We start from the raw sequence: 11375 nt of genomic DNA, 5'->3' as shown, positions 1-11375 counted from the left end.
ATCTTTTATACTTTTATTTGCATGCATGTAGATTTAGACCATTTTAAATTAATTTGTAATTTTAATATCATAAGATGAGTATTAATATGGTCTAAATAACTAACACCAATTTCTCCGAAAAATAGGCTATAGGTCTTTTCCCTTGGATCAAAACAGCACCTATACCTACGCCATTAGCATCACACTTAACCTCGAGTGGTTGAGAAAAATCTGGTAACGCCAAGATAGGAGCGGTACACAACCGTTCCTTAATCAGTTCAAAGGCTTGTTTAGCTGCCACACCCCATTCAAACCCGCCCTTCTTCAAACACTCCGTAATAGGACTGGTTATGGTGCTAAAATTACGAATGAATCGTCGATAAAAAGAAGCAAGCCCATGAAAAGATCGTACCTCACTAACTGTTTTAGGCTCCGGCCATGATCGAATTGCTTCGATTTTTGATTGATAAACCGAGACACCATCCTTGGACACCACGTATCCCAAGAACACCACGCTCTCCACAAGAAAAGAGCACGTCTCTCGCTTCCCATAAAGTTTCTGATCACGCAATGTTTCGAACACTTGTCTCAAATGTTCAAAATGCTCATCAATACTCCTGCTATACACCAAAATATCGTCAAGATAAACCACAATAAATCTGCCCAAGAAGGATTTAAGTACCTCATTCATCAATCTCATAAAGGTACTCGGAGCATTAGTAAGACTGAATGGCATGACGGTCCATTCATATAATCCATGCTTCGTTTTAAAGGCCGTCTTCCATTCATCACCCTCACGCATCCGAATCTGATGGTAACCACTTCTAAGGTCGATTTTTGAGAAGATAACCGAACCATGAAGTTCGTCAAGCATATCATCAAGTCTCGGTATTGGAAAGCGATATTTGATGGTTATGTTGTTTACTGACCCGGCTATCAACACACATACGCCATGAACCATCTTTCTTTGGTACGAGTAACACCGGAACAGCACTAGGACTCATACTTTCACGCACATAACCCCTCTCCATCAACTCATCAATTTGCCTTTGAAGTTCTTTTGTTTCTTCCGGATTACATCGATAAGCAGCCTTGTTTGGAAGAGTTGAGCCCGGAATAAGGTCAATTTGATGTTCAATGCCTCGAATAGGAGGCAAACCAGCGGGTAATTCATCGGGAAACACATCCCCAAACTCTTCAAGCAAATCGTCAATTGGGTTATGTTCCTGCAAAACAACATTAGCACTCGAATTTTCTTTAGCAACAAGCAAATAAACTTGCTCTCCATGATCAATGGCACGCTCCACATACCGTTCTCCAATCAACATAGCATCATGGGCTTTTGCTTTCGGTTTTGAACCTAAAGCACGGACAGCTTGTGGTGACATGGGTTTAAGCACAATTCGTTTCCCTTTGTCTTTCAACTCATACTCGTTACTCCTCCCTCTATGCAACACATCTCGGTCATATTGCCATGGTCGTCCCAACAAAATATGACAAGCATCCATGGAAATAACGTCACACAACACCTCATCGACATAGGAACCCATAACCAAACCAACCCGGGCCTGTTTTGTCACCTTAACGCTGCTACCATCATCTAACCAATGCAACGCATATGGGTGTGGGTGTTTAGTAGTCACAAGACCCAATTTTGACACCATTTCAGTAGAGGCCGCGTTGGTACAACTACCCCCATCGATAATTAGACTACACCACTTATCATTTACCCGACACTTGGTATGAAACAATTGATTTCTTTGTTCCGAATCAGTAGGTATAGTCTTTACTTGCAAGGTTCGCAAAACCAGATAGTAATCTTTCAACAATTGCACCAAAGTCTCCATCTTCAACATAGTAATCTTTCAAAGTTTCAAAGCCCAAAAGACGAGCATCAAGTGTGGACAGCAAGGTATAACGACGAGATAAAGCATCGGCTACAACATTACTCTTCCCATCTTTATATTTGGATGAAAAGTGAAATTATTGTAAAAATTCAACCCATTTTGCAAGCCTATGATTCAACTTCTGCGGCCCATTAATATACTTCAAGGATTCATGATCGGAATGCAATATAAATGGTTAGGACGGAGATAGTGACTCCAATGATCAAGAGCCCGAACAATAGCATAGAATTCCTTATCATAAGTGCAATAATTCAATCGAGCGCCACCCAATTGTTGGAGTAGTGTCCTCCATAATAAGTGCATTTACATATTAAATCTCGTAAAAGAAATATCAGGGATTTATTTATTTACTTGTCAGCTGATCGTCGTTAATCGGTAATGATTGGCTGACTAGAGTTTGACATTACTGTCGTGTGACGGCGGTGATCAGCTGATCCCTTTAGGTCACACCTATAGGATGATGCCCAAATAGAATAAATTAATTGTTTGTATGAGATACGAGATAATTAATTCCTTGTATTATTTGACTCTTAGTTAGTCACATAAATGTATTATTTGATGACGGGTTACGAACTCGGGACAAAGAGATTTATTATTTAATTATGAGATATTTAAATAATAAATGATTAGAATTTATTAATTAATTGTTAATTAATTAATTTTATACGATATGTGTATATGTTTTGAGGTGGAATTAATTAGCTATTAAATTTTACAAGAGGTTGTAAAATTAGCTAAATGGGTTAATATTAACACATTGTATGTTGATAAAATGGTCTTATGATTACTTAATGGTTAAGTAGTCATTGGTAGTTAATTTATATTATTTAAGTGTTAAATAAATTAAATTAATATTTAATTATGTAAGATAATTAAATATACGACTTATAAGCATTTGTGGGGCAAATATCGAAAACCGAAATGGACCAAAAGTAGTCCACATATACTGGTTTTTTGAGGACATCACAAGTGTCTTTTAGGTGGATTTTTCCACTTATAATTGTCCCCTCAAATTGCCTATAAATACCATTGAAACTCCACCATTTCTTAAGTTGGAAAAATTTGAAGAAAAATTGGTCTAGGTTCATATACACTACCTAAAGACCAAAATTTTCTTCTTATTTTGTTCATCTTTTATATTAAAACCATATATAAATATTAACTAATAATATTATCAAAGTAATAATATTTATTAGTACATCATATATACAATTAAACAAGGTTTACTACTACATATATCTAGTTAGTATCGTAGTAGTATTTTGGGTTGATTCTTGGGTGTATCCTTAGGAGATCATCTTTTTGGTGGTTTGTTGTCTTGGAGGATCATCCATTTTCATAGCTCAAGAACAACATCAAGGAAGGAGTCCTTGAGTTGTGCCCAAAACTTGCCTTATACAATGTAAGGAACTTTTGTCTTAAGATGGTTTAATACCATCTTTTATACTTTTATTTGCATGCATGTAGATTTAGACCATTTTAAATTAATTTGTAATTTTAATATCATAAGATGAGTATTAATATGGTCTAAATAACTAACAAGTGGTATCAGAGCATTGTTAAATACATGCATGTTGTCTTAAGACGATTTTAGTAATTTATGAGATAAATTAATAAAATTGATATTATGTTACTAAAATTCGTTTTATCACATAATATAGTCGTGCATGTAAATAATCTGGTCTTAGGATGATATGGGACAAAAATTTGTTTTTTGTTAAATTTTTCCACTTTTTATAACTTAAATTGGCATAAAATTGAGTAAAAATGCATTAAAATTAATTAAGAGTTAATCAAAATTGATTGCATGTTAATTTTATGCATATTTATTTATAAATAACCACATGCATGTTCTATTTATGAGATAAGTAGATACTTTAGGTTAATGTTATTAATTTAGGTAGTTTATTGATTTTTATTTGATAAAAATGGGTAAATAATGGTTATTTTGTAAATAAATATTGATTTAACTTTAGGGCTCGAAATTTCTGAATTTTTAGCTTTTGGAAATTGTTCCAAAATGTACAAAATTTTATTTTAAGTCATTTCAATTTTTATGGTTTGATTTAGAATTAAATCGTAAAAATTGCCGCTTTACCGATTAAATTGTGAAATCGTTTTAAATAAATTTTAAAAACAAAAATTTTCACTTGCATGGCATTTTTGGTGTAAGACCAGAATGTTCATGGTTTTGAAATTTATTTTTCCATAAATTTTTATATTAAATGGAATTTTTTTGTATGATAATTGTGAATTATTATATCTTTTTTTGTCACAATTGTGTTTTAAGTCCCATATAAATTCAAGATAATTGTTGAGAATAATTATTTTGATATTAGACCAGATTAGTATGATAAGTAAGTCTTAAAAGTGTTTTAAGAATTGATTATGAATTTTTATTGGTAAAAATTCCGTCAAGGCAAGCTCAAATGATTGTTGTTGGTAAGTTAGACGATTTGGCATGTCATTTTCCATAATGCATTTTATTATTCATTTAGATGAATGCTTTTTTTTTTAGAATTATTGTTATGTAATTTTTCCTAATATGGCCATAGGTAGAAGTTGGTATTTCCCGAAATGTAAGGGAATATCGACTTGTTTTGTAATTAATTGCGATTTCGCATCGCCTAATTTGTAATTAATTAATAGTTTTATTTAAATTTTATTACAAATTGTATAATAGGGTATTGTTATGTAATTTAATTATTAGTAATTAGATGAAGCTTCTAAAGATGGAGTTTTCATGAAGACGGTGTTTTCGGAAAGGCGTTCCGAAATCCTAAAGAAGGAGGCCAATTTATGAAGACTCAAGGGTCCAAGGAGTTGGTTTCCGAAGTGTAATAATTTTAGTTAATTAGATTAACTAGGTGGCCATATTAGGACATGTTTGTTTTAATTCTTCTATGCATTCATGCCAAATCGTCACTACATGTTTTATTTTATTTTTGTTGTTATCGATTTAATCGTCTAGCATTCACTAATTTTGTTCACTTAAAAGTGATAGACAATTAAATTGATAAGATCTCTCACATTTGTTTAAAATTGAGATTAAGCCTTACCAAATAATAGCACCTATGAATCCCTTCTTCATTAGAGGTAGGTTCGGATCACCGAGGTACACTCTTTTTACGTTGGGTAAGTAGGGTAATAAAAGTTATTACGCGTGAAAATTGGTTGGACTCAACGGGATAAATATGGGTTGAATCGGTCCACCGTGTCCATATTTATTCTGGGGCTAAAAGATAGATTTTAAGAAAATCCGTCAACCAAGAGTTCTAGTAGTAGAATCAGTCAAAACGTTGACTCACCAAATTTATATAAATATGGGTTGAATCGGTCCACCGTGCCCGTGTTTATATTAAATTGGATCTTGGAATCATTTATATAATTCAGTGGGAGATCATTATATAAATGGGAACTTGTTAAATAATTTCACAAGTTAAATATTTCTAGACGATAAATGTTAATCTTTCCTTTATTTCCTTTGTAGTAATCACGATGACTTCTACTAGTGAAACCGCCACCATAGCTAGAGATTCATGGCTACGTTCTTTTATGGACAAATATGTATTAAAAGCCGACGGTAGTAATTTTAAAGATTGGGAAGAACAACTTCGATTAGCTGCCGCAGGTGATGGCAAATTACGCTACCTTGTCGATCCCTCTCCCCCTTCGCCTAGTACTAGGGCCACTGCCGATGTAAGGGAGGCTGCTTTACAATGTTTTGATAACGGGTTACGAACTCGGGACAAAGAGATTTATTATTTAATTATGATATATTTAAATAATAAATGATTAGAATTTATTAATTAATTGTTAATTAATTAATTTTATACGATATGTGTATAGTTTTGAGGTGGAATTAATTAGCTATTAAATTTTGCAAGAGGTTGTAAAATTAGCTAAATGGGTTAATATTGACACATTGTATGTTGATAAAATGGTCTTATGATTACTTAATAGTTAAGTAGTCATTGGTAGTTAATTTATATTATTTAAGTGTTAAATAAATTAAATTAATATTTAATTATATAAGATAATTAAATATACGACTTATAAGCATTTGTGGGGCAAATATCGAAAACCGAAATGGACCAAAAGTAGTCCACATATACTGGTTTTTTGAGGACATCACAAGTGTCTTTTAGGTGGATTTTTCCACTTATAATTGTCCCCTCAAATTGCCTATAAATACCATTGAAACTCCACCATTTCTTGAGTTGGAAAAATTTGAAGAAAAATTGGTCTAGGTTCATATACACTACCTAAAGACAAAATTTTTCTTCTTATTTTGTTCATCTTTTATATCAAAAACATATATAAATATTAACTAATAATATTATCAAAGTAATAATATTTATTAGTACATCATATATACAATTAAACAAGGTTTATTACTACATATATCTAGTTAGTATTGTAGTAGTATTTTGGGTTGATTCTTGGGTGTATCCTTAGGAGACCATCTTTTTGGTGGTTTGTTGTCTTGGAGGATCATCCATTTTCATAGCTCAAGAACAACATCAAGGAAGGAGTCCTTGAGTTGTGCCCAAAACTTGCCTTATACAATGTAAGGAACTTTTGTCTTGAGATGGTTTAATACCATCTTTTATACTTTTATTTGCATGCATGTAGATTTAGACCATTTTAAATTAATTTGTAATTTTAATATCATAAGATGAGTATTAATATGGTCTAAATAACTAACACCAATTTCTCCGAAAAATAGGCTATAGGTCTTTTCCCTTGGATCAAAACAACACCTATACCTACGCCACTAGCATCACACTCAACCTCGAGTGGTTGAGAAAAATCGGGTAACGCCAAGATAGGAGCGGTACACAACTGTTCCTTAATCAGTTCAAAGGCTTGTTTAGCTGCCACACCCCATTCAAACCCGCCCTTCTTCAAACACTCCGTAATAGGACTGGTTATGGTGCTAAAATTACGAATGAATCGTCGATAAAAAGAAGCAAGCCCATGAAAAGATCGTACCTCACTAACTGTTTTAGGCTCCGGCCATGATCGAATTGCTTCGATTTTTGATTGATAAACCGAGACACCATCCTTGGACACCACGTATCCCAAGAACACCACGCTCTCCACAAGAAAAGAGCACGTCTCTCGCTTCCCATAAAGTTTCTGATCACGCAATGTTTCGAACACTTGTCTCAAATGTTCAAAATGCTCATCAATACTCCTGCTATACACCAAAATATCGTCAAGATAAACCACAATAAATCTGCCCAAGAAGGATTTAAGTACCTCATTCATCAATCTCATAAAGGTACTCGGAGCATTAGTAAGACCGAATGGCATGACGGTCCATTCATATAATCCATGCTTCGTTTTAAAGGCCGTCTTCCATTCATCACCCTCACGCATCCGAATCTGATGGTAACCACTTCTAAGGTCGATTTTTGAGAAGATAACCGAACCATGAAGCTCGTCAAGCATATCATCAAGTCTCGGTATTGGAAAGCGATATTTGATGGTTATGTTGTTTACAGCCCGGCTATCAACACACATACGCCATGAACCATCTTTCTTTGGTACGAGTAACACCGGAACAGCACTAGGACTCATACTTTCACGCACATAACCCCTCTCCATCAACTCATCAATTTGCCTTTGAAGTTCTTTTGTTTCTTCCGGATTACATCGATAAGCAGCCTTGTTTGGAAGAGTTGAGCCCGGAATAAGGTCAATTTGATGTTCAATGCCTCGAATAGGAGGCAAACCAGCGGGTAATTCATCGGGAAACACATCCCCAAACTCTTCAAGCAAATCGTCAATTGGGTTATGTTCCTGCAAAACAACATTAGCACTCGAATTTTCTTTAGCAACAAGCAAATAAACTTGCTCTCCATGATCAATGGCACGCTCCACATACCGTTCTCCAATCAACATAGCATCATGGGCTTTTGCTTTCGGTTTTGAACCTAAAGCACGGACAGCTTGTGGTGACATGGGTTTAAGCACAATTCGTTTCCCTTTGTCTTTCAACTCATACTCGTTACTCCTCCCTCTATGCAACACATCTCGGTCATATTGCCATGGTCGTCCCAACAAAATATGACAAGCATCCATGGAAATAACGTCACACAACACCTCATCGACATAGGAACCCATAACCAAACCAACCCGGGCCTGTTTTGTCACCTTAACGCTGCTACCATCATCTAACCAATGCAACGCATATGGGTGTGGGTGTTTAGTAGTCACAAGACCCAATTTTGACACCATTTCAGTAGAGGTCGCGTTGGTACAACTACCCCCATCGATAATTAGACTACACCACTTATCATTTACCCGACACTTGTTATGAAACAATTGATTTCTTTGTTCCGAATCAGTAGGTATAGTCTTTACTTGCAAGGTTCGCAAAACCAGATTAGTGTCATAAATTGGTGCCTCATAGTTCTCTACTAACTCGTCCTCTTCCTCACCTTCATTGAAATTAAACAGTTCACCCAATTGTTCTTCCTCGGCCAACAACTCATCCCTACACTCTACCGCCTCTCTCAAGGTCACAACTCTTTTATTTGGACACGTACTTTGATAATGACCGAAACCTTGACACTTGAGACAACGGACTTTGGACAGATTAGTCTCCTTGGCCGTGGTCCTAGGGGTAGTGTTTGAGGATGCCGTGGCTTTGCTAGGACTCACAAACGAACTACTAGGTGTTTCGGTTTTAGGGGTTGTTTCAGTTTTGGTCCATGATTTATTCTTTCCCGAGTCTGAACTCGACCCTCCCCCATATTTAGACTTCCCTTGTGACTCCACTTTCAAACAAAGACGACAAAGAGTATCAAAATCAGAATATGGATATAACTCAACGGAACTAGCAATATTATAATTCAATCCACGCAAAAATCTAGACATTTTCTGCTCTTCTACTTCCTCCAATTCACCCATCAAACATAAGTTTTCAAATTCATCAATATACTCACTAACACTTAATTTTCCTTGTCTCAAATCAGCAATCTTACGATATGTAGCTAACCTATGGGTCGTTGGCACATACCTTTTACGAAGTTTACGTTTCAGAGACTCCCAAGAATCTATCATTTCCTTCCCCGCGCGCACCCTCTTGGCCTTCAACCCTTCAAACCAAAGAGATGCTCCTTTGCTTAATTTCAGAATTGCATACTTGCACCTTTTCTCATCATCCAATTCCTTGAAATCAAACATACGATCTATCTTCCGTTCCCACTCCAAATAGGCCTCGGGATCAGCCCCTCCAACGAACTCAAGTAGTTCGTTAACTTTGAACGGTTCAACCACCCTTTCAAAACGCCTTGGTTGCCACCTATCATCCCTTTCTTGCACGTTTCTCAAGGCATCACGGAGTTGCTGCAAAAAGTTAGGGTTATCAAAATCCATAGATAAATAAGGATCAAGAGTCGAAGCTCTGATACCACAAATGATACGAATTGAGCAGCGTATTTTAGAACGATTTGGACAGTGCTGAGGACTGTTCGTACTAGGTACGCGCAGACCTGAAACTGTTCAATTTAGAGAACAAAAGATTAAAATTTAACGGACTGTTTTTGGCGAACCGAACGTACTAGGTATGACCAGTATTTAAAGCTACTATTTCATTGAACTTAGACAATCACTAAATTAAGCTAACATTTTATTGTAAAACATAATCTGAAAATGTAAAGTAAAAACGTCTTGTTGGACCGTCCTTCCCTTGGTAAGCGTGCTCCCCATCATCTCCTCTAATCCACACTTACAAATTCACAAAGGAAGGATAATTGAAACTTATAGGCTGAAAATTACTAGCCAACATCAGACCATCACCTTGAGTGTTCACAACCAATTCGTCCAGCTCATTAACGAACTCCGAGTCATTAGCTTGGTCATTAGCTTGGTTCACATCAACACAACGAGTCACAAGGGCTAATGAACAAGGACAAATGGTTCACAAAACAAGTCACATTCACTAATCAACAAGGACAAATGGTTCACACAAGAAGTCACATTCACTAATAAACAAGGACAAATGGTTTACACAACGAGTCACAATGACTAATGAACAAGGACAAATGGTTCACACGACGAGTCACATTTACTAATAAACAAGGACAAATGGTTCACACAACAAAAGTCACAAGGGCCAATGAACAAGGACAAATGGTTCACACAACGAGTCACAAAGACTAATGAACAAGGACAAATGGTTTATACAACGAGTCACAAGGACTAATGTACAAGGACAAATGGTTCACATAAGGAGTCACATGGACTAATGAACAATTACAATTTTTTAGCACAACATGTCACAAAGACTAATGAACAAGGATAAATGGTTCACACAACGAGTCACATTTACTAATAAACCAGGACAAATGGTTCACACAACGATTCACAAGGGCTAATGAACAAGGACAAATGGTTTATACAACGAGTCACAAGGACTAATGAACAAGGACAAATTGTCCACATAACGAGTCACATGGACTAATGAACAAGTACAATTGTTTAACACAACGAGTCACAAAGACTAATGAACAATGACAAATGGTTCACACAACGAGTCACATTTACTAATGAACAAGGACAAATGGTTCACACAATGAGTCACAAGGGCTAAGAACAAGGACAAATGGTTCACACGGCGAGTCACATTGACTAATGAACAATTACAATTGTTTAAAACAACGAGTAACAAAGACTAATGAACAAGAACAAATGGTTCACACAACGAGCCACATTCACTAATAAACAAGGACAAATGGTTCACACAACGAGTCACAAGGGCTAATGAACATGGACAAATGGTTCACAAAACAAGTCACATTCACTAATGAACAAGGACAAATGGTTCACACAACGAATCACAAGGACTAATGAACAAGGACAAATGGTTCACAAATCAAGTCACATTCACTGATGAACAAGGATAAATGGTTCACACAAGGAGTCACATTCACTAATAAACAAGGACAATGATTTACACAACGAGTCACAAGGACTAATGAACAAGGACAAATAGTTCACACAACGAGTCACATTTACTAATAAACAAGGACAAATGGTTCACGCAACGAGTCACAAGGGCTAATGAACAAGGACAAATGTTTCACACAACGAGTCACATTGACTAATGAACAATTACAATTGTTTAACACAACGAGTCACAAAGACTAATGAAGAAGAAAAAATGTTTCACACAACGAGTCAAATTCACTTATAAACAAGGACAAATGGTTCACACAATGAGTCACAAGGGCTAATGAACATGGACAAATGGTTCAAAAAACAAATCACATTTACTAATGAACAAGGACAAATGGTTCACACAACGAGTCACAAGGGCTAATGAACAAGGACAAATGGTTCACAAAACGAGTCGCATTCTCACTAATGAACAAGGATAAATGGTTCACACAACGAGTCACATTCACTAATAAACAAGGACAATGATTTACACAACGAGTCACAAGGACTAATGGACAAGGACAAATGGTTCACACA

At 35.8% G+C, this 11375-nt stretch overlaps 2 protein-coding genes across 2 annotated transcripts; both read right to left on the bottom strand.

Moving 5' to 3' along the window:
• Window positions 1–857: 857 nt before the first annotated feature.
• Window positions 858–1643, bottom strand: LOC141649345 (uncharacterized). The gene is made up of 2 exons (XM_074458038.1): window positions 1257–1643; window positions 858–1205 (listed from the first exon to the last, which is right to left on the bottom strand). The coding sequence occupies exons 1-2, from the start codon at window positions 1641–1643 to the stop codon at window positions 858–860; spliced, it is 735 nt and encodes a 244-aa protein (XP_074314139.1).
• A 106-nt stretch (window positions 1644–1749) lies between these two features.
• On the bottom strand, window positions 1750–9275 carry LOC141649344 (uncharacterized). The gene is made up of 3 exons (XM_074458037.1): window positions 7746–9275; window positions 6656–7694; window positions 1750–1937 (listed from the first exon to the last, which is right to left on the bottom strand). The coding sequence occupies exons 1-3, from the start codon at window positions 9273–9275 to the stop codon at window positions 1750–1752; spliced, it is 2757 nt and encodes a 918-aa protein (XP_074314138.1).
• Window positions 9276–11375: the final 2100 nt, after the last annotated feature.

The sequence above is a fragment of the Silene latifolia genome, chromosome 3 (genome assembly GCF_048544455.1).
Source record: "Silene latifolia isolate original U9 population chromosome 3, ASM4854445v1, whole genome shotgun sequence".
Taxonomy (NCBI): Eukaryota; Viridiplantae; Streptophyta; class Magnoliopsida; order Caryophyllales; family Caryophyllaceae; genus Silene; species Silene latifolia.
This window is presented reverse-complemented; position numbering and strand designations above follow the sequence as displayed.